The 21,802-nt window shown below is 48.3% G+C and overlaps 10 protein-coding genes and 2 non-coding genes across 17 annotated transcripts in view; 7 read left to right on the top strand and 5 right to left on the bottom strand.

Moving 5' to 3' along the window:
* Positions 1-759: 759 nt before the first annotated feature.
* FOXG_09617 (uncharacterized protein) lies at positions 760-3,642 on the top strand. 3 transcript variants are annotated; one of them, XM_018388830.1, is made up of 3 exons: positions 760-2,755; positions 2,803-3,043; positions 3,093-3,642. In XM_018388830.1, the coding sequence occupies exons 1-3, from the start codon at positions 845-847 to the stop codon at positions 3,425-3,427; spliced, it is 2,487 nt and encodes an 828-aa protein (XP_018246968.1). In that variant the 5' UTR covers positions 760-844; the 3' UTR covers positions 3,428-3,642. The 3 variants fall into 3 exon arrangements, with proteins under 3 accessions (XP_018246968.1, XP_018246969.1, XP_018246970.1); XM_018388831.1 differs by having other exon boundaries at positions 2,803-3,642; XM_018388832.1 differs by having other exon boundaries at positions 772-3,043.
* Positions 3,643-3,757: 115 nt separating this feature from the next.
* Positions 3,758-3,865, top strand: FOXG_20098. The gene has a single exon. It is a non-coding gene; the product is annotated as a tRNA-Trp (tRNA).
* Positions 3,866-4,045: 180 nt separating this feature from the next.
* FOXG_20097 (uncharacterized protein) lies at positions 4,046-5,126 on the bottom strand (the record flags this gene model as incomplete). The annotated part of the gene is made up of 3 exons (XM_018400376.1): positions 4,046-4,492; positions 4,542-4,874; positions 4,926-5,126. 3 exons carry the CDS (start codon positions 5,124-5,126, stop codon positions 4,046-4,048), a joined length of 981 nt encoding a protein of 326 aa, XP_018246967.1.
* A 408-nt stretch (positions 5,127-5,534) lies between these two features.
* On the bottom strand, positions 5,535-7,687 carry FOXG_09616 (uncharacterized protein). The gene has a single exon (XM_018388829.1). It carries the CDS (start codon positions 7,603-7,605, stop codon positions 5,740-5,742), a length of 1,866 nt encoding a protein of 621 aa, XP_018246966.1. The 5' UTR covers positions 7,606-7,687; the 3' UTR covers positions 5,535-5,739.
* A 513-nt stretch (positions 7,688-8,200) lies between these two features.
* FOXG_20096 (uncharacterized protein) lies at positions 8,201-8,816 on the top strand (the record flags this gene model as incomplete). The annotated part of the gene is made up of 2 exons (XM_018400375.1): positions 8,201-8,671; positions 8,721-8,816. 2 exons carry the CDS (start codon positions 8,201-8,203, stop codon positions 8,814-8,816), a joined length of 567 nt encoding a protein of 188 aa, XP_018246965.1.
* A 17-nt stretch (positions 8,817-8,833) lies between these two features.
* Positions 8,834-9,049, top strand: FOXG_20095 (uncharacterized protein; the record flags this gene model as incomplete). Its single annotated transcript, XM_018400374.1, has 1 exon — positions 8,834-9,049. The coding sequence occupies one exon, from the start codon at positions 8,834-8,836 to the stop codon at positions 9,047-9,049; it is 216 nt and encodes a 71-aa protein (XP_018246964.1).
* Positions 9,050-10,020: 971 nt separating this feature from the next.
* Positions 10,021-11,518, bottom strand: FOXG_09614 (uncharacterized protein). Its single transcript, XM_018388828.1, has 2 exons — positions 10,810-11,518; positions 10,021-10,757 (listed from the first exon to the last, which is right to left on the bottom strand). Exons 1-2 carry the CDS (start codon positions 11,379-11,381, stop codon positions 10,166-10,168), a joined length of 1,164 nt encoding a protein of 387 aa, XP_018246963.1. The 5' UTR covers positions 11,382-11,518; the 3' UTR covers positions 10,021-10,165.
* Positions 11,519-12,347: 829 nt separating this feature from the next.
* FOXG_20094 lies at positions 12,348-12,437 on the bottom strand. The gene has a single exon. It is a non-coding gene; the product is annotated as a tRNA-Ala (tRNA).
* A 2,716-nt stretch (positions 12,438-15,153) lies between these two features.
* FOXG_09613 (uncharacterized protein) lies at positions 15,154-17,577 on the top strand. 4 transcript variants are annotated; one of them, XM_018388825.1, is made up of 4 exons: positions 15,338-15,435; positions 15,564-15,685; positions 15,769-17,064; positions 17,114-17,497. In XM_018388825.1, the coding sequence occupies exons 2-4, from the start codon at positions 15,611-15,613 to the stop codon at positions 17,180-17,182; spliced, it is 1,440 nt and encodes a 479-aa protein (XP_018246960.1). In that variant the 5' UTR covers positions 15,338-15,435; positions 15,564-15,610; the 3' UTR covers positions 17,183-17,497. The 4 variants fall into 4 exon arrangements, with proteins under 4 accessions (XP_018246959.1, XP_018246961.1, XP_018246962.1 ...); XM_018388824.1 differs by having other exon boundaries at positions 15,154-15,685; positions 17,114-17,577; XM_018388827.1 differs by lacking the exon at positions 15,564-15,685 and having other exon boundaries at positions 15,197-15,435.
* A 22-nt stretch (positions 17,578-17,599) lies between these two features.
* On the top strand, positions 17,600-19,535 carry FOXG_09612 (uncharacterized protein; the record flags this gene model as incomplete). Its single annotated transcript, XM_018388823.1, has 2 exons — positions 17,600-19,206; positions 19,318-19,535. The coding sequence occupies exons 1-2, from the start codon at positions 17,757-17,759 to the stop codon at positions 19,533-19,535; spliced, it is 1,668 nt and encodes a 555-aa protein (XP_018246958.1). The 5' UTR covers positions 17,600-17,756.
* Positions 19,516-20,738, bottom strand: FOXG_09611 (uncharacterized protein). The gene is made up of 2 exons (XM_018388822.1): positions 20,278-20,738; positions 19,516-20,224 (listed from the first exon to the last, which is right to left on the bottom strand). The coding sequence occupies exons 1-2, from the start codon at positions 20,596-20,598 to the stop codon at positions 19,640-19,642; spliced, it is 906 nt and encodes a 301-aa protein (XP_018246957.1). The 5' UTR covers positions 20,599-20,738; the 3' UTR covers positions 19,516-19,639.
* A 292-nt stretch (positions 20,739-21,030) lies between these two features.
* FOXG_20093 (uncharacterized protein) overlaps positions 21,031-21,802 on the top strand; it is a gene marked incomplete at both ends in the record, with an annotated part of 1,926 nt that continues 1,154 nt past the window's right edge. The window contains one exon of the mRNA XM_018400373.1: positions 21,031-21,802. Coding sequence (XP_018246956.1) covers positions 21,031-21,802 — 772 coding nt within the window.

The following is a 21,802-nucleotide window of genomic DNA, read 5'->3' as shown; positions in this document are numbered from 1 at the left end:
CTGGTCTGGCCAAGTATGGATTGCTTGACGATACTACCAGCGTTAGTTTAAACAGCCGACCACAAAGCCGAAAATAAGAGAGCAATATGATATAAGACTGCGGTTCTTACTAATCTCGTATCATCTTGTTACTTGCGGAACTTCACTAAGCGCGATGGTTACCACGATCTCAAAGTAGAAATTCCAAGACTCAGCTTGCGAACTGCACAGCCCCCTCACACTAGCACGCTGAAATCGCCATAAATAGTTATCTGTTGCTTGGCTTTAGACCTTTTTAAGCTAGGTCAAATTTCCAGACCCATCAAAAGGCACAAGGATACAGCGACCAACAAACAGCGTACAGTAAATGTGAAATAACCATCGCAGTCTCGCAGACGACGGCTGTTTGTTAAAGCAAAGTCATTCAACAATCGACACTGAATCAGGATGTAAAGTATACAACAATCCAAAACTGTAACTAACCCCATTGCCGGATGATGCATCTACCAGATCCTTTGTCCCTTTGTGCACGATGCTGTTAGGCTGCCACGATTCGAGTGTCCTTTGTGTTCCTCCATATGCATGTTGGTTGTTGTTGTCACACGAAACCCTGTTCTTTGGCAGAACCAACAGAAACATGCCCCTGTATTAACTGAAACTTTACAGCGTGTGATTGCTGCAGGTAACAAATTAGATTGCTGTTGAAGCGAGCATTTACCCCCTTTTTTACCATTCCAAACCTGGGACTTTCGCGCAGGATCAGTACATAAAGGAGGCTTCGGTGAGTTTCGAGTTTGCAATGAATTGAATAAACAGTATTTTCTACTATCTGCATACATAACAATTAACCCTTTTGACCTTGACAATGGATGTTTCTCTGGACGCCAATATTCTCGACCAGCTCAATACCACTGAGACTAAAGCCCTCCACGATATAAGCGACAGTCTGAGTGCTTGTGGCGTTGGTCGTATCGTCAATCTTCCGCAAATCATCGTCGTTGGTGATCAGTCCGCTGGCAAGTCATCCGTTCTTGAGGCTATTTCCCATGTTCGCTTTCCAGTCCAAGGAAATCTTTGCACAAGGTTTGCAACTGAGCTCATTTTCAGAAGAGCTAATGAGACTCGAATCGATGTGAGCGTCAGATTTGAAGACAGATCGAAACCTGCAAAGAGATTCCAGAGGGCTGGATTTCGTGAGGATGACTTGGGCGACATCATCACGGAAGCCAAAGAGTGCATGGGCTTTGGCAAGGCCGGGATGGAGTTCTCCAAGGACGTGCTCCGTCTTGAAATCGAGGGGCCAAAAATGTACCCACTGAGTCTCGTTGACCTTCCAGGATTCTTTCACGTGGCTACCGAAAACCAGTCAACCATTGGTAAAGAAACGGTCGATCAACTTGTCGAGAGCTACATGCGACAGAAGAACAGCATTATCCTGGTGGTTATCACTGCGAATAATAACCTTGCCAATCACTTAGCCCTCCAGAAAGCTAAGAACATTGATCCGGAACGACGACGAACCATCGGTGTCATCACGAAGCCTGATTTGACTCGCCCTGGTTATGATGCTGAGAAGGAATACATCAAGCTGGCCAAGAACCAGGAAGCCGCGCATAAGCTGCAGCTCGGGTGGCATGTCCTGCGTAACAGGGCTGAAGATGAGGACAGCTTGGAAGGTCGAGACCAGGTCGAAGACGCATTCTTCCAGAAGGGCGCTTGGGCGACTATTCCCTCCGAAAATCGTGGCATTGTGAGTTTGCGAAAGAAGCTCAGTCATGTGCTCTATAGTCACATTCGCAACAGTCTGCCTGGAGTCATTACAGACATCGAAACGACGCTTAGAGAGCGACAAGAGGAACTTGATCGTCTTGGAAAATCTCGATCCACTCAAGAGGACCTCAGGTCTTTTCTCCTTGGCATTGCCAGTGACTTTCAGCGGCTCGCCAGAGATGGCATATACGGCCGATACAATGACGAATTTTTCGGTGGTTTACAAGACGATCACCGAAAGTTGCGGGCACAGCTGCGGAACTTCAGCCGAGCTTTTGATCATATCCTTCAAACTAAGGGGTCGACTCATGTCACCGTCTCAGATGATGACAGTGATTATTCGGATGGTGACGACATCCCCGGGTACCTAGAAGAGTTTCTGGAACGTTATCCATACAACCCTCCCGAGCCGAATAAAATCACGAGACGCGAGCTCGCTGAGCAACTTGAGAAACAAGCCGCTGCCAATCAAGGGCTGGAATTCCCAGGAACTCCAAATAAGGATCTTGCCATGCAACTCTTCAAGCAACAAGCAGCACCATGGAGAGGTATTGCCGAGTCACATGTCAAGCTGGTAACAACCGTTGCCAAGGCTTTTGTTGATCAGGTCTTTGAGTATGTTGTTGGATCCCCACGGACGAATCGAACTACTGAGGCGATCCTGTCAACCTGCGTCGACCCATTCTTCGATGAAAAGGAAAAGGTGCTTCAGGAGAAGATCAACGAGCTCCTGAGACCTTATATTCAAGGTTACGCACTTCCTCTTGACTTGTTATTCTACGACATGCTATCAAAAACCTCAAACGAAAAGCTAGAGAGACGCATTTCAGCTATTCTACAGCAGAAGTATCCGCACATATACGAGAGTAACGTAGCTAAGACAGGCGAGACGAGCAAGAAAGCTGACTCTAAAACAATTGCTCAAGACATCAATGAGGAAGATGACCTTGAAGATAGTGAGTTTGGAATCAACAAAGTCATAGACATGATGTTGACATATTATAAGGTAAGATAACGCCAGCCCTCATAATTGCTTGATACTAACTTTTGAAGATGTCTCTGCGCACCTTCACCGACAATGTCATCAACTTGGCGGTTGAAAGTTGCCTCGTGTATGATATACCAGATATCCTCACACCCACAAAGGTAGATCGGATGAGTAAGGAAAGACTTGAGGAGTTGGCCGGTGAATCGGACGATACATCGTCTCGAAGAAAGAGCCTGCAGGAAGAGGTCAAGATCCTCAGACAAGGGTTGACTCAATGCCGGCGATATAAGCCAAGAGCAGTAACACGTAGGTCACACGGCTCAGAAACTGAATCGTTATGATGCTAACGGGCAAGCGCTTCCTTCTGCAGCAAATGAGTCTCTAGGCAGTGTCCCGAATACATCTACCATAGCTCCTTCGGTGAATGACAAGAAGACGAGCCCACCAAGTGTGATCAACGCTCCTAAAGCTCAATTCAATGGCTGGACGACAATTCCCGACTTGCCCAAGGCTGAGAATCCCTTCAGCAAGTTCTTGGATACTCCAGCGAAGCCATCAGGTCCAGCGCCATCAGCGGCAAAGCCTGCCTCAACCTTCGGAAGCGGCGCTGGGCTCTTTGGCTCAGGAGCCGCACCTTCAAAGCAGCCGGCCTCTTTTCAGTTCAACGGTTTCGGAGACGCCACGAAGTAAACTGTTCAGCGACTTTGGTGTTATCTTGTGCTTTGTAGCTGTAAGCGAATCTGTACAGAAGGAGGGCGGGAGTGCGGGAGCGTTGAGCGGGATTGATAGCCCTTGGGTGAGATCATAGTGTCAGGGTCATGCCTTAGTTCAGCGATAATACCGTGTTAGTTCGAAGTCAAATAACATTTTGAATAATGCATTTCTCAATTTGAACGATGTTGAACGTCTGAAGCAGACACTTCCCCACGAAGCTCGGCATTTCTCGGCAACAAGGCAAACCCACATCGCAAGCTCCAGGCCCCGTATAGACTGGAAGCAGAACAACTCCGGCCAACCAATGGGGCGCTGGCGCAACTGGTAGCGCGTCAGATTCCAGTTAATTTCGAGGGTCCCCTTGAAGATATGCTTGATTCCTGAAGGTTATCCGTTCGAGTCGGGTGTGCCTCATACTTTTTGTCTGTTTCTAAGAGCAATCTCATGTCCATGGGAAGGGTTGTCACCTTTTGCAGTGTTGCTTGTTCATACACCGATGCGCGATTTAACCGAACACAAAGATTCATTGATGAACAACCCGCCGGCAGTAGCCAATGTTGAAACGCCTTTTTCATTGACAAGCATCTTCATCCTTTATATTCCTTGGTATCTCCGCGCTTCGTTTGACCATAACGGCGATGATGGAGTGATTTTGGTCAGCCCCTCTTTAGCCGAGGCGATCTTGTCTTCATCCACTGGCTTCCCCTCCAACTGATCAAGCATCGCATTGATGAGGTATAAATCATCCTTGACTTCGGGCCAGTCAATGGAGTTGAGAACGCAGGGCTTCCCTTTACTAGAACTGATTTTCCGCTCAAACCTACCGCGATAGATATTGTAGTGCGCCATCGCCTCCCAAGGATCCCAGCGCCAACGGTTCTGCGATGTCGCTAGAACAGGAAACGGATGGGCCGAGGCTGTATCATGACTCTCACTTTCATCAAGAAGGAAGTGAATCATTTGTTTGAATTGCTGGTCTATTGGAGGGTATATCGTTCGTGGTCCCTTTCGGCGACATCCATGGAAGTATATTTGACGACTCTGGGGTTTTATTAACAATAGGTCCCTTCCAACTGACAGTATTCCTTACCTCGGTGCCATCTTCGCCTCTATCAAACACAACGATGCCACCAAATATTCTGGCTTCAGCCCAGTATCCTACACTATCTGCAGCCCCATTCGGATATTGGTCAACTGCAATGTAAGGTCCATGCGAAAAGGCCGTTGGGTCTCGGAATGAATCCCATATCGTCATATCTCTCGGAGAATGTCTCCAGATATCGTAGATATTATGTCTCTCGGCAACATCATCAAGCTGGAAGATCTGGACTGCGATCTGATGGCAGCTCACAGCCAAAAGCTCAAGAAGTCTCAAGTGAAATTCTTTAGACTGGGCTGATGCTTTACTGAATGCTTGAAGCAGCTTGGATCATGTCAGTCACAATATCTCTAGGGGTGATCTCGCGTTACCTACGGAAGTCTCAAACCAGAGAGATGAGAGATCAAACTTTGATCGGAAGTCAAAGACTCTTTCCCTGACACCTTCCGAAAGATTCACATGTTTAAGTGCAGGATGCCCGTCTTCCGGGAACTGGAGATCCAGGTACGAATCTCTCAAGGGCATGCCGTCAAAGACTTCTGAGTATACTCGCTCTGCTACATCGGTGCCCAACATACGTCGCAGAGAACGCTCGAGTGTAGTGTAGTGTTCGATGTCTAGGTCTTTTAGGCTGCAACCCTCGCCTTCATTCGAGACAGCATAGCAATGCCTATGAAAAGAAACAAGAGTATAAAACAAGTTGAAGGAAATAGCCACCAAAAATAGCTGCTGAGGTCAGTGAATCTTTTAGGTGTTAGGCAAGGTGAGATAGTGAAGTGACAAATCAATTTTGCTTCTACTAGCGGCTGCACGTGAGCATAGCTGATATCCAATAGTGTTCCTCAGACTCTTACAGTGAGGTAATCTCGAGGGCCGCGGGATAGAGCTGCAACTAGTCGTGAGTGGTCAGTACCACTATATAAATTATCACCTAGGACCTCGACCAGATTCCTTTCGGCTCGCCAAATACGGCCTCAGCAATAGGTGAAATCTTATATATACGAGTGAGACCCCAAATCAGTTTTGGTTTGCACCAGAAGGCGTTGTTATCATTGCTAAAAGCTATTTTTGTTTGCCTGCAGCCTATTCATATGCCATCCAGTCATCCTACAAAACCCCCTAAGGATGTCTTGCAGATTCTGTTTTGATGAAATCGCAATGCTTTACCAAGCTCATTCTTGAGCCCTATCTACTTCTTCTTCTTGGGCTTCGTCTTGTCCACAACATCCACCCACTTCGCATCAATACCCTTCCTTGCCAAAATATCCTTTGCCAGGATCTTCCTTTGATCACCCTGAACAATAACTTCCATCGATCCGGGCTTCGCACCAGCAACTTGACCTACGCTCGCAGAACCTGCACACTTCTTCTGTAATTCCGGTGCAAGGACCTGCGGATCGATGAAGAAAGGCTCGAGGTTGGAAATCTTGGTGACAACCTTTGTACCGGTTCGCTTCTCGATTGTTATCAAGATCCGAGGCGGTAGGCCAGATTTTGGCTTTTGGTCGGGTGAGGGAGCGCCGTGTGAGATGATGTGGAAGGGTTGGCAGAGATGGGTATCCTCGATCACTCGCTTTTGGAGAGTACTTCGAGGGATTCTTCCTGCGGCAAGGAAGCTGACGTCTTCATCAGATGGTTTGTTACCTAGGATGTCGTTGGCGAGAAATGGGTCGAGTTTGACGCTGGAGTTTCCCTGGCCGCCTAATTCGGGATGTTGGTCGATGTACGACTTGATAGCTGCTGAGATCTCCTGCGAGGTGTAGAAGTCCGTCTTGGAAGGGACAAGTGTTGGTACGAGCTTTGAAGATACGCGATAGACCATCTGGATATTGACCTTTTGCCCTGCAGATGATCCCGACCCTGAGGCTTGCCCGGCATCTGGCGTTGAAACATCTCCACCGGTAGCCTTCAGTGTCGGCAATCGATATGGCCGGAAGCCCAACACCTGCCGATCATCAAAGTCAATATCCAGGATGACGGTCTCTCCCCCATTTCTGTCCTTAGACTTTACGATCTGTTCTTTATCAAGATGCTTGATGAACTTTTTGGCGTTCTTCCATGACGTCTTCTTGATGTTGTAGTACTTTGGGTTCTGGTATCGAAGATTGGGGTGCACCATATTTGCGATGATGAAAGATGGCTGAAGAGGGAACTGTAAGCCGAAATGTGGCGGGCTGCCGGATTCTTTGGCTTTGTGGACTGCAAAGAGGAAGGCTTGATGAAAAGCATCGTCGATTTCTTTTGTCGTCGGTTCGTGCTCCTCCTCTACCTCATCACCTTCTTGGACCTCATCGACTTGTGAGTCTTGAGCAGCTGGTGCCGACTCTGCTGGTTGAGTCTCTTCCTCCAGCGACAGTTTGTTAGCTTGAGTAGACAGCCCTGCTGCTAGTCCTGCCCATCCCTCCAAGCTTGAAGGCGGGTCGATTCCGCCACTGCCAAGTTGCTTCCAACTCCAGCACTCATCACCAACCCAGTGAAGGGCCTTGACAGCCGCGCCCTTCTGCCCCCGCACATCATCTGGCAGATTTCGCACATCTATTTGACATGTTCCAACCCAGACAGGCACTGTGTCATTCTGCATCCCCGCGACAGCCACAACAGCGCCAGTGCTCGCTCGTGTATCCCAGCTGGCGCCTCTAGCTTTCACCAGCCCAGGAACCATCAAATCAGCACCATGCTTCAACTTCTCCTCAACCACAAAATCGGGCGTATGCAGAAGTGGAATGAGGTTAGGGTTACGCCACAAAGTGTACACTGTTGGTATCAAGCGGGGGTTCTTTCCGGTCTGGAACCAGAGGACTCTCTCATCTTGATCTGGATGTGCACCTATGTACACCGTTCCTTGTTCAGTTGGTGTGATGAAACGAGCTGATGAAGTCGACTCTGGTAGAAGTGAGTTACGCAGTGCCGTTTGTGATTGTGTCCCTGATGACGCATCGTCGCCGGACTCTTGGATAGAAACTTGATAGTCGCGGATGATTTGATCGGCGAGCTTTCGCCGATCTGAGGAGCGCAAAGGCGCCAGGTTTCTGATGTCGGGTTTTCGCTTGAACATGATGACGAGATGTGGCTCGGTCTCGGAAAGTGGTGATTGTTGGAGTAAGTTCGTGGTTGCTTGTCGAGGTGAGATAGGTGAGTATTTTAGTAGAGCGGGGCAGAAGATAAAATCGCTGAGTAATCATAAGCTTTCGTCATATCCAATCACCCCGCCACCAAATATGAAGCCTTCATGAGTCACCCACTGAAATGATTCACTTCGACTCATGTTAGACAACTCTATGCGGCCTGTTGCCTACCTAGACTTTTGCGAATCCTCAATTGAGTTCGCGTTTTAAACTTTGTCGTTCTGACTACAGTCATTGGGTTTGGCATTAAATATTCATCCTTCACGGCCAGTGATTTTCTTTTATGACTGCTCTCGTGGTTTGAATCGAGGTAATTCCCAAACCGAATTCCGATCATGAAATCTTCCTGCCTTCAGAGGCTAGATTTTTATCGATCTTAAGTGGTCTCTTTGTAAAAGCTACGTGTTCGATATCAGCACTCCCTGGCCAGTTCCTCCAGGCAGCCATTTGAGAACTCATATAATATAAGCCTCTTGCATCGTGAGTCATATTTGGACAAACTCTAACCCTTTATTTGCTATAATCATGTCAAATCTAATCACATACGCCCGTGACTTTCTCGCCTCAATTGGTCTCATGAGACCATCCTCAGGCACGCCAATCACAAGCTTATTCAGTACCCTTCCAGGCCACCACCGCATCCTCCTTAGCGGGCTTGACGAGGCTGGCAAGTCAACTCTCTTGCGCTCTCATTTGGTTACCAATGAAAAAGATATATCTGTTGCCGTAGGCATGATTGCCCATCAGGTTGAAGTCTATAGATGCGGCAATGTCACTTTCCAAACCATTGATCTCGGTGGTGGCAGGCCTGAGCCATACAAGAGGATGGAGAGATCGTTCATCAAGCATTGCGATGCACTTATATGGGTCGACGACTCGGCCGATCACGACCGTCTCATAGAAGCAAGAGAAGAACTTTTCCGAGCTGTGCGCCACCAAGATGGGTTGTGCAATGACATCCCTGTGTTGATTTTAGCAAACAAGCAAGATGATAGCGTATGTGGCTTGACCTCACAACAGAACCTTATACTGACATCGCCCACAGACCGCTCGTACAGCAGAGCAGATAAAAGGGTTTTATGTCGACGATTCTTCATCACCTTTAGTAAATATACCACATGTGAGTGACTCAAAGGACTAGTGCTGCATGAACTAACGATGCTGCGGGGGGTGTTTGGATCGAGCATCAAGACTGGCGAAGGGTTGTTCGAGGCTTTCAGGTGGCTCAGTGAGACTGTTGAGAGCAGGATAAAATATGACACTGGCATCAATGAGAAGGTTCCGCTATACGACGAAGAGGAGGAAGCGACTAGAATCATTATGGAAGGACTACAGCCAGGCCACAAGGAGGAGATTACTGAGAAAAGAGAGTAGCAGGCCCAATAGCTTTAGCCTTCATCATTGACTAATATGAAAAAACTCTGAATCTTTGACTCCACAACCTTGAGCAGGCCTTGTTTGGATCCATCGAATCTTTTTCTGTTCATGACGTGACCTAGACCTTTGGCTACCTATATAGATATAACTGCAGGCCACAAGGTTAAGCTTTTGGTATACTCTCATATCTTCACGAAATCCTCAGTGAACTTTCCAAATCATATTTCATTTCACGTCATGAGGCTTTTCTATTTCGCGTGTGCGCTATTCGCTTCGATATTCCATGCTACCGCTGAACCTGTTCCCCCAGTCTATCCAGACAGACCGGAATGGCATCCGATGTTCCAAAACAATCTCTTGCCATATCCACAGTTGTGGTGGCACGACAATAATCCATGGAAAGCCGTCAGCAGGGGCGCAGAAATTGTGTACCATGAGGACAACTACGATCGCGGGATGCTAGTCGGACCTTATACAGCGTACCTGTCCTCGATAATCATTCGTTACATGATAGCTGACGATCTTGCAGTGGTTTCTTTCTATTTCAACCTGGCCTTAGACCGACTTTCCGTATCAACCAGCTCAATTTGACAGCCGACACGCCGTACTTTATAGCTAGCCAATATCGGCTTACCATGGGGAAGATCCTCCGAAAGTTCGATTGCAGAATACGCTTCGCGTTCCCTAGTGGAACTTATTCACTTTCGGTCGTTCAAAAGAAGCGAAGTCATAAGAAGCTTCATGATTTTAGCGTGGATATTCTGGGGTTGACAGAAGACAGTCATGAGCTGAGAGTGAAGTTATGGTGCAAGAAAGCATTCACTTCTAAGACCAAGGTTCAAATCAAAATGAATGGGCTCCATATTGGGGCGTTTCCGTGACATCAAAAATGGTACGGGACTGCTGATGCCTTTTCTCAGCAAAGTCCTTGGCTAAATTGAAATTAATCAGATTGCACAGTCAAAGTTCGCACCTCCTGATAGGGTCTTTTCTTTTGTCTAAGTTGTGAGTGGGACGTAGCTTTCTATTAAGTTCATCCTGTTACTTATCCCAAGTCTCGAAAAAGGGCAGACCATTAGATGGTTCTATAATCCTATAACTTAACGCGCTATTCTACAGTCCAGTCTTCTTCAAGTCTATAACGCTCAGGCTAACCTGGTTGGTGCTGCTAGGAGGCAACCACCCGCCTCCAATAATAGCCAAGAAGTTATCATTCTCCTTGAACACCATAAGTCCACGAGTATAGGCATTAGGCTGAGGAGTAGCAAACTCGACCCAAGAGTTCTCAGCACCAAGGTTCTTGTTGACGAAGATTTGAGACTGGCTTCCGGCACTGACGATGATACTTCCGTTGGCTCCTCCAACTGAACTCCAGACGACGGTAGGAGAGCTGACGGGGCGGGTACCCTTGTTGCTGACCAGAGCATACTCCTTAGCTGCCAGGATGTTGAGAGGGTTGGAGGTCAGGCGGTAGAAGATTCTGCAGCCTTGGGTGCCGCAGGTCTCGTAGACAAAGATGTACTGGCCGTTGGGGAGTAGGGCGATTCCTGGCATACCAGGTCGAGCGTTGTAGTTGCTATCAGCGACATCGTTGACGAGAGAAGACCAGCTGACGAGATCGGTGGTAGTCTGGTGGGAGAGCTTCTGGCCGTGCTTGGGATCACGCTGATCGGCGTAGTAGCAAACAAGCTTGTCCTGATAAACCCTGGTTTTTAGTTAGTTAAGGTTTCTTGGGAGATTGTGGAAGGAGTTCGTACATCATGTGAGGCTCCCAAACTGGTGTGAGGCCGTTGTTAGGGCGAGCTTCGCCGCCTGAAGCAATGCTGCTAGCAAACTTCCATGTCTTGCCACCATCAGTGCTAGCATAGACGTCGATCTTGGTCTTGCTCAGATCGGTAGGAATGCTGTTTCCTGTGCATAGGATAGTTCCCTTAGGGTATTTTCCAATAGCTCTTGGCAGTTCATAAAGGTCTGGCTGATATCTCAATCCCCAGTTGTTAACTGTATCCTGGACCTTTCCAATCTGAGTCCACTTCACACCACCATCTGTAGAACGGTAGATGGGGAAGTAAACCAGCGGAGGCTCCGGGGAGTAGTTCTCCCAGGTTGCCAGCAGAGAACCGTCTGAGAGCTGGATGGAGCGGGCGTAGAGAACCCGAGGGTCTGTCCAGCCAGCATTGGAAGGAGGAGAAAAGATGACGTTGTTGGAGAATGTGGAAGTAGGGACAGCACGCTTTGCGGGCGTAGGAGGCTCTTGGTTGGCAGTTGGAGCAGCGAGGACTGCAGAGAGACTCAAGAGCCCTCCCCAGAGAAGAGATTGGAAGCGCATGATTACTGTGAGATGCAGGCGAGGATGCTACTGTCTCTTCTCTCGTTCCTAGCGATCCTCAACACTTCTTATAGCGACTGACATATTCACATTCCTGCCTCGGCAGCTCCCTCAGCTCGTCACCCATAGTCTTGGCGATCAACTTCGGGATATCTACCGACCATGCAGGCCGCGATGTCACGAAGTTTTCTCTCCAGCGGCGGCATCTCAATGGCGCGGTAAATCTTGCATGGTGTCATGACCTCCTTTTCTAGGGTAATAAGCCGTTGATCCCCCTGCTCGTCGCTGTTTGTGGGGTCCCCGCGTGAACATGTTTTTGTGCGGAGAAGACATTGACGCGCTTTGGCTTGATTGGGTCGACGGAGAGGGAAGCTCCGAAAATGGCTTAGACCTTGCTTTGTGAGAGAGGAATACGGACTTTGAGGTGATCTTTTGCCTGTTTGTGACGTAGCTTCAGGTATATCAGGTTCGCGGAATGATACCGTGGAAATGGTGAAGTTATCCCATTGGGTTGGCCCCTGGCAGGCTTAATTGTAAGCTTAAAACTTGATGCGCTCCAATCGTGAGGCTTCACACGGCATTTTGAGCGTGACTCGAACTTGGCCACCAAGCTGAACGTCGAGAAATCACAGTTTAGCGAAGAAGTATCGCAAGGTAAAAGACAATACATGTTGGATTATTTATTGCATCTGAACATTGTAACCAAGACCTGCTGGAGAGATTTTACTATATAACTACCAAGTACCTACCTAGATGGTGTCAAAATTCAACAGCTTACCCGGTAGCGCGGGAATATAACAAATCGAAAAGCAAGCGATAAACCATATAATCTCAATCGCATGACATACTTCTCGGGCAAGACGCCAGCTTTAAAAAGAAACGTCATCTTATCCCAAGATAGCTTATGATTGCAAATTGACAAAACGCAAAAAGAAGCGGATAACAGTGGGATTAAACCACCTATCTTGGACGAACAGGGAATCGAACCCTGGACCACTCCCAGATTATTCCAATGAATTATGCTAAGGGAGTATTATACCACTAAACCATTCGCCCGCAACGACTTATGATTGGCTGGTAGAGCTTCGGTAATTATGCTCTATATCACCGAAAGCATTCTGAGCACCTGGATTCTAATGCATTACATTACCAAAACCCTCAACTGCCATGCATGGGGAAACTGCAGTCTGCAATCATATAGCCTTTATTACCTACAGTCACTCAGCCTGTAGTACCAGCCTCTCAAATCTCAGAACCCCGTATTCTCTATCATATATCCGTAGAATGTTAGAAAAGATCCAACAGGGCTGCGATGTCTCAAAGTTGCAAAACATGCATCAAGTCTACCTGAATGGATAGGTAAAGCCGTCAAGCCACTTCAGTAAGGTCGATCCAGCCAACAGCAGAATCACTACAGGGACTAAGCCCCGGCTCAGACCCGAGCCCGGGTGAGATGGAAGTCTGCATCCGTGTCCGTGAGCAAGCCATCTTTCATGCAAGTCGCTGCTGAGGCCAATAGGCACAGATGATTCCCCAGCTGCCCACATGCCGCCGATACTTAGCTCCTGTAGGCGTCTTGCTAGCTGGGCTTCCCCCATCTTGCTGAAGATATGAATGACGGTGCTGTTGGGTCAACAGAGCACTCTTCATCTCAGAGAATTGATGACAGCTGAGCTGCACATCAGCAGCTTCTGTGTTGACGACGGATATAGAGCATGTAGCTTGTGTTAGATAGAATAAACTACCATCTGTGTAAGCCAGCAGGTCATGCGACTTCTGTGAAACTTCAGCGCGCATTCGTCAATCTCTTGGTACTACAGCTATCAGTCTCAGTCGCGGAGGTTCCGAAGATCGGCATCAATTCAACCCCTGAGTGAGTAGCTACGTTGAGATCATTAACTACTGATAACTATTTGTCAAGAAGGCAGATTACAGGGACGATTGCGTCTTGCCAGAGTAGCAAAAATCTGCAAAAACACGAGAGTTAGTACGGGTCTGCTCGTCATGGTCTCACGCGCGAAACGTGTCGGCCACGTGGAAATTGGAACTAGCAACTAGCTAGCCCTGTTATCCGGCCAGTGACTGTCAGGGGTTCATGAGTCAGTGCCAATGAGCAGTCTTATGAATGTTCTAGCAACTGCCGATTTGTGACTTGTTTAGCTTGCATAATCAATGCAGACTGTGGGTTGCTGGCGGCGTTACGGTTTCGTGTTCGCTGCTGTCTCATTGGTGGTGTTTGTGCTAGGCTGGGGAATACGCGGTAGGCATCTACCCGGGACTCATGATCATGCAACTCATGCGATCAAAGAGATAACAGCCTGAGCCGTATTATACATGGGTTCACGGTGATCATGCGTGAGAAATTGGACTGTCGATAATCGGGAATTTTAGGAGCCGCAATTGCACCCTTGGGGAGATAACAGGATAGAGTGTAACTATCGCGACATTCTGAAAAGGTAAATGCCATTCCAAGAGCCCAACGGAAGCCGTCACGGACTTTCGGGTTCCCACGTGGATGAATTCTCCTGAACAAGATTACCAGGGTATTTTCAGCCCTGAGCACAGACAAGCGGAACCTAAACCCACTACATCTCATCTCCCGCCCACTGATCATTTGTGATAGTGACACTGTAGCGCAAAATGGTGTATCGGGGTTGAGGCCGTTGTCCCGCCGTTCTAAACTATTGAAGCGGATATCTGGGGTATCCACAGAGGATCGACATGCATTGATTCAGAGAACGAAAGATCATGAGCTCTAGTGCGAACAAAAGTGCAAAATGACCCGGACTGTTGGTTTCTGGAACTAGTCTAAGGATCCATTGTCTGTGGACATTCGTCTACTGAAGCTCATAAGCATAAGCGAGACAACACAGAAAGGGAACGATCGGCGATGATGTATTGGAGGTGAAACGGGCAATGCAACCACCACGTCAGAAGCCAAGTCAAGGGTCTTTCTAGAAACAGTCGATTCTTCGGCATCAACAAGCTTTCATTCAATTCATGCATGTCTCATGGAGAATCGGTCGAAGGGAGATCTCGGAATTCCCGCGAGCTGTTCTCCCAGATTGACGAATCATCTCGACCCCCGTTGGCTCTTCAACCCAAGTGGAACCACTTTTTGGCGCCATGGAATCGTAATTTGCGTTATCTCGTTTAGCGTCTCCTTGAGCCTCAAATGGTTCACTGAGTCGTTGGGTGAGGGGAGCGCATCTCACGGCCGAGTCGGTTGGCGCCACAGTAGATCTGGTCCGTTGATGTTCGGATCATGTCCATGTCCATATTTCCATTAGGGCTTGATCATGTCACGCAGCGGAACCGCAGGCGCAATTTGCTTCAATGCCAGCCCAAGTGGGTGAGCGGAGCCGGCGGTGTCGCTTCAATGTTGCATGTCGATCATCGGTGAAGATCACCAACAACATTTCAATACGATTGACAAGGGGATTTTCAGCTAGCAAAAAAGAGAACAGCAAGAGAGCAAGGCCGAATTGCCGGGAGGTTTTTGTTCCATATTATAACCTGACTGTAAGGGTAACCTTTCCCGTGTCTCGAGAATTTTCCTAGATTAATGGAGCTGCTTTAGGCTCCAAAAAGTACGTGATTGGTGGAAAAGATGCTCCCAAGACTCTAGACAGATGATGCTAGACTGGACTTGTCCTAGATGCAAACCTTGTTCCTTCGGTGAAAGGGGCCATGGCCACAAAGGTTGGTCCCTCACAAAGCAGAATCGAAGCTCAAGCGGCTTATGCCTTGCAGTAAAGTAAACAATAACATGCGAGGCTGGGCTATTTTGAGCTGAGTTATCAGGGCACACCACACAGGAGGAGTGCTTGGCGGGTGGTCACTGCTCCACGGACTAAAGGAAACGCCAGCCTCTGCTCTGCTGCATCTCGCAGCAACATCGTATGCACGTGGATTAATCAACAGTCTAATCTCCATCTAGATCTAGTCAGTCGCGTGGTCGGGCGGCTCGCCATGTGGTTCTCCGCTTCCCACGAGGAAAAGACTCTGCACCCGCTCGCTCAAAGAGGAATCGTTCGGCGGCCGCACGAGTAATGTAGGTCCCCTTTCCAATCCTTTATCATCTCCGGCTCCGCCATCGCATCGTCGCCCGGACCTGCTATCGTCCGCTCATCTGTGCTGCTTTTTTTTGCTTCTTCGGATCTGAAGTGATGCTTGACCTAGGAGGTTCTACAACTCTGCAGAGGCGAGCTTCAACGCAGGTATCCAACATGTCAAAGGGAACAATTACACAGTCGTCGTCGCGATTGCTATGCGCGTCAAACGATGACCGACCGCAATCAAAGGTCGGTACTTGACTCCGGACATAACACCGGCTATAACAACAACATTTGCTTTTTTGTTCAACACCACTAACAGCTTCAAACAGGACCTCCAGGATCTCTTTTCCGCTCTCCTCGCCAGTCTTCTCCCTCTCGTCCCTCATCGCGTCCGCTTCATCAAGATCGAACATACATTCCTCGCCGAAGATGCTATCCACAACCTCGGCAATCTCAAACTTACCCAGTCAAATCGTATGCCCGATCCTAGCAACCCATCGGGCACCGTCGTCTCCACCTCCACAACAACCTTCTCCATGAACAAGAACACAGCCCGAAATTTGTGTCAGCAATTCGTCGATGCCCGATATATCGAGTCTGCCGATGGAAAGCCCGACCAGGTGTTTCAACAAAGAGGTGGAGTATGGAGACCAACGTCCAAGGGTATCATGATCTTTGACTGGTTCTGTCAATCAAATGGCCTTTACCAGGATCAGCTTAGCGAGCTGCATTGTCTCATTACAGGGCCTTTGTTGCATCTGGAACGAGATGTCAAGACCGATAAGTGCCACGTCGATCGAGCCACCACTGAGGTCGTCTTCTGTCGGTTGATCGGTGTTGACGGACGAGGCAAGAAGGGGCCTTACTCAGAGGGTGCAGCAGGTATCCGACTCCAGCCAGAACGCAAGGTGAATGGGAAGACATACCATGATACTTGCACTGGCCAAGTCATCGCTGAGTGGCTGCGAGACAACACGACATGCGTCGATCTACGAGAAGCCGTCAACATGGCGACCCACTTCGTGCACTACAACCTCATCGAGTCAGTGACAACAGATATGGCCTACATGAATCAATTCGCCGCCTGCAAACTCTTCCAACCTACTCCCATCGCCATCTACCAACTCTCCCAACGCGGTCAAGACCTTGTCGAGACTAGCTCATCGAGTCGCTGCTCATCACAAGGCAAGACAGACTCATCATCAGCAAAGGGCGGCGTCAACGAAAGCAACCGCCACAAGCTTGAGAAGATCCTCCTCGACCCTACACTGCGATTGTTGTTCCGTGAGAACCTTCGAGAGACTTACTGTGAAGAGAGTCTTGCATTCTACGAGCAGGCTGATGAGATCATTCGGGACTCTAAGGCCATGCTCGAGACGATGCTAAAGGACAAGAAGGGCGATGATGCCGCGAATGAGCTTCTTTCTCAAGCCCATGTTGTCTTCAACACCTTCCTCGCACCCGGGTCACCGCGAGAGGTCAACGTCAACCACAAGATCCGATCGAGTCTTGCTCAACGAATGACCAAGGCTCAAGCTCTCGATGCCACGGTAGCAGATACCTTGAAAGAGGTGACATCGCTATTAGAGACTGCACAAGATGCCGTCTTCAAACTCATGGCCACTGTAAGTAATTCCCCATACCGCTCTGCAACATTATACTAACGGATTTCAGGACTCGGTGCCCAAGTTCCTCAACAACCCAGCAGCCGAAAGCCGACTTGTTCAGGCCGGCGTGCGATGATACCCCTAATTTTCCCTGGAGACGGGATGTTCGATGTAATAAAGCGTGCGAGCATAGCTACACCAACCACATTACCATTATTCTAATGTTTTTATTTCCTTTGTCGCATAGCAATTGTACCATGGTCGGAAATGATTCCCCCCATAGATTAACATAGACGGAGATTTTAGGCTGAGCTGACTGTATGTATGTCATACTGCAGGGATTGTTCAAGGGCTGTGTTACTTGGCATAACGCATGCTGCATAAATTTATATAAGGCTGTGAGCATCAATACCAGATTTTGAGCCCCTCCATTCTCAATCTTTTCGTGACATCATCTGAGTCTCCTTCGAAATGGAGTCATCGCAAAGTCGTTTGTCACCTTATTGGAAGGGTCCTCATAGAGCTGGGAGCTCGAACGCGTCTTCGGATCAAACTGAGCTCCTGTCACCATACGAATCTTTTAGAAACAGCAAGCCTCAGACCCCAGATCTCACTAGAGGGGCAGTGAAGACAGCAGCAAATTCAGGTCTTCCACGACAGACGGAGGTTTCGCCCAAATATGGAGCAAATACACTCTAAAACCGTGGAATATGTGTCTCTTGACAGTTCTTGGTACTGCATTAGCAAGCGGTCACCATCTCTTCTACCTTAGCCTTGACGGACAAGAAGCCACCAGCCAATCTCTCATGCTGCGATATGGTACAATAATTGCCTTTTGCGCTAAAGCAAGCCTAGGAACTGCTGTCGCCATGGCCTTTCAGCAGCGAGCATGGCTAATCGCCCGCCATAAGATGGCGCGTCTCGAAACAGTTGATGCGGTCTTCACAGCCAATAACGACATCTTTTCCCTCCTGACATGGTCCTCCCTCAAGAACTCTAAGATCGGAACCCTGCTCGCTCTTTATTGTTGGATTACACCGTTGGTGGTAGTTCTCACAGCTGAGACACTAGTTGTCGTGGCCGGAGTCACGGAGGAGCTAGTATCGTGTCCTTCTGTCCGAACGCTAAATTTTGACAATGAGGCCAACTATGATTGGCGTGAGAGACCAGTAATGGATGGACGGACACTCCGATCTGTGGCGCATTTCAATACTACTAGCAGGGAGACGAAGCCTAAAGACTTCAATTTGACGCATTTCGACTATTCGAATGCTGCGAGTACTATGTATACGTCTGTTGTGTCGAACAAGGCGGTCTTCATGCGTGAACCCCTTGTGAGGGATGAGTCGGCCGAGGAGGTCTGTTCGGATGGCTGGAATTGCAGTTATGTTGTGGAATTTCTGGCGCCAGGGTACAAATGTGAAGAGGTGGCTTCTGGTGTTGGGTCGAAGGTGAAGAAGCTTGGTGACGCTGAGCCGCCTTTCAATACTTCGCTTCTTGCCCCAGAAGGTAACTATACTTACATGTCTGTGGCTGCTAGGGAGAATTACACCACATACAGTTGGCCACGGCCTAAGGACTTGGGTGTCTTCAAAAATGAGCCCATCATCTGGATTGGCTATTCAATTGTCAAGAATATCAACGAGCAACAGCCAAAGAATAAGGAAGAAAAGGGCTGGGATAAAGCCTATACGCCCGTTATCTTCGGCTGTGAGCATTATGAAGTCAACTACACTGTTAGATTCGACTACGTCAAAGGTGCCCAGTCATACAAGATTAAGAAACGTGAGTATGTCAGGAAGGTAGTCAACACAACTCTAGTCTCAGAAAATACCCCCGGAAAGACTTCAAAGAAGATTTCGGTCCCCGAAAGTAACTGGGTTCATCCTCAAGACTTTAAGGAGTATCGCCGAACGGCTGCCTATCACGTAATCGGCAATGGACTCCGACGATATGTTGGAGGAAGCGTCAACACAGCAACCAACAAAACAACGACATATATTCTCCTCACATCCTCGGGGGCCAAGATAAACACTCTTCCCATCACAGACCTGCGTCAAGGTATACAGAAGCTTTACGAGGATCTTGTTATCTCCCTGTTTTCTGAACCATCCTTTGTTGCTGTCGCTTGGGCGTCGAACGGGAAGCCATCAGGGACTGGTAAGGGAGACGCATCTACGAGGTATCCCTGCCGTCGGCAAAGTCAAACCACGCTCTTTGTTTACAAGCAGGTTCAGCTATTATGTGTTTACGCAGCGAGTATCTTATTAGCAGTCATCGGAGTATTGGTTGGTATACAAGCATATAGAGAAGCAGGCGTGATGCTTGATATGAAGCCTTCCTCGATTGTCGGTGCCTCAAAGAATGGGGCGTTGGGTGCAGAAAGTGGTGATGCTAGGACGGGATATGGTCTCGTACAAGACGGGGCTGAGACGAACCTCAGAGCTCCTGGAATGGAAGGAGACATGTCACAACAGCAGAGGCTATAGGCCTCGGGAGGTACAGCTTGTATATAATACTTCATGATACATGACTTTGATGACGGGAAACATGATGGACTCTTTGCCTATTGTCATCTTTTCCTTTTTAGAGTTTATTTTGCGTTAAACTTCTCGCCTTTGACCAATAATGCCACCATAGCGCCTTCGCCCATCCGAAACTCAGGCGCCCCAATAACTTCTAGGATAGTAGATATGGTGAATGAGTGAGTGGTCAAAGCAATGCATGATCCCGAATCATGTCTCCAAACATCCTCAAGTAGTTCTTGTGTCCGGGCAATGTGTGCTTCATTCGACTCTGATTGATCAGCATGCCATAACACATCTTCTTCGGCGAAGCCAGATTCCAACTCATAGTCGGGATAAGAGGCTTGAATCCACTGTCTCGTCCTCCGCTTATCGCATGTATGATTGGTAAGTCGTTCTCGAAGATACTCTTTCACTATAGGCCTGAACTCTATCCCTTGTCCCACGATGATCTCTTTGAAAATCAGACTCGTTGTCTTGAGGCCTCGAGCAAGCGGGCTGGTATAGATAGTGTCGGGGACGGGGAAGCCCGCATGCCGGATGCCCTCGGCATACATCTTCCCGAGGTCTGTGGCTTGTTCGACTCCCTTTTCAACAAGCTCGGCATCAAGCCAAGTTCTAGTTGCGTCACCGGGTAGCTTTGACCAATGATTCTATGGAGTATCAGCTTGCTATGATCATGTCCAAGCTACTGGGAGAGGCATACCTTCCATTCTTCTGACCCAACCTCCTCCATCACATCGTTGTGAACACCGTGGCCATGTCGCGCAACTAGCAAGATTTTATGTATGACATCTGAATTGTCCTGGTGATTTAATCTTTCGACGTGTTCAGTAAGTCTCGTCCATTCTCGAACATCAGGCAAACCGAGGTTTGGCTGAGTGGTGAGCTTCGATCCAGGACATGAGTGGGAAACCACGGGATAGTCAACAAACCAACCAGGTTCGAAAGTGAACTTATACGAGCATTTAGAATCTGACATTGGGACAGATGAGAGAAGTGGTGATAATAAAGAACCTGGATGCATTGAAGGGGGTTGTCGGCAGGTGTATTAGAGGTCACCTTGGCAAGGCAGACAGGCAATTGCAGTGAAGGCAAACTGAATGAAGCAACATGGAAAGCCTAGACCATAAGACTCACGACTCATCAAATATCGATAAAGACATGGCTGACTTCGTGAGGCAGTGAGACGGAGGCCCCCTCATTCAGCGGCCAATGACGCAACGCCAACAAATCCCGCGCCATGCAGATTAGACCAGCATCTCAAAACACATGACAAATATCACTGGTAACACAAAGAGGAGACATTTCAGCCGCAATCACTCGGGCGAGATCATAAGAGCTAGTGGATGGCTAAATCTTTTATCGCAGGTCTTCCTCCGGCCTTCATTCGCTTCTTTAGTCCAGAGCATCATTTTTACCAACACATTTCTATATTTTTCTTGCACATTAGGACCCCATGGCTCTAGACTATTCAAAGTTCCCAGTCAAAGCTGGTGAATTGCGTCTAGTGTCACTCGACAGTTGGGCTTCAGATATCACCAAAGCAGAATGGAAGTTAAGAGTAGTAAGCTTGCATGATCCATTGACACGCTACCACGCTCTTTCATATAGATGGGGAGCGCCAATCAATGAGGAGCCTTTCAAATCATATACAAACGAGCTTGTCGCCCCTATCAAAATTGGCAATGGGGAACTTAAGGTTGCTAGAAACCTGCTGGACTTCCTAGTCCAGGTGAAGGAAGACCAAAGGTTGAAAGATAAGGAGTTCTGGATCGACGCGATATGCATAAATCAGAATGATAACGATGAGAGGAGTTACCAAGTCAGCAGCATGATGGCTGAGATCTACAGAAGAGCAAATCCTGTCATTGCATGGCTTGGGGACTCGGATGCGCATACGAAGCGAGCTTTTGATCACATGGCTAAGGTAGCTGACCGGAACATCCTTCCATCCTTGGGTATACCAACTAGGCGAACAGGTTCTGAGCATTCTGATGAAGACGAGGCCTGTTGGGAGGCCATTGGGAAGATTTTCGATCGTACCTACTGGAACAGATCATGGATCATCCAAGAACTCGTACTCCCGGAGCACGTAACTCTCCGCTGCGGAGCGTACTCCACAGATTGGGATGTATTCGTGAAGGCCTCACATAACATAGCAACAAGCCCTTTGAAGCAGTTCTACGATAGTCGACCCGCCGAGGGAACGTCATCTTCCACCAGCAGCT

This window comes from Fusarium oxysporum, chromosome 11 (assembly GCF_000149955.1).
Source record: "Fusarium oxysporum f. sp. lycopersici 4287 chromosome 11, whole genome shotgun sequence".
Classification (NCBI taxonomy): Eukaryota; Fungi; Ascomycota; class Sordariomycetes; order Hypocreales; family Nectriaceae; genus Fusarium; species Fusarium oxysporum.
Note: the sequence above shows the minus strand (reverse complement) of the source record. Positions and strands in the feature narration are given on the sequence as shown.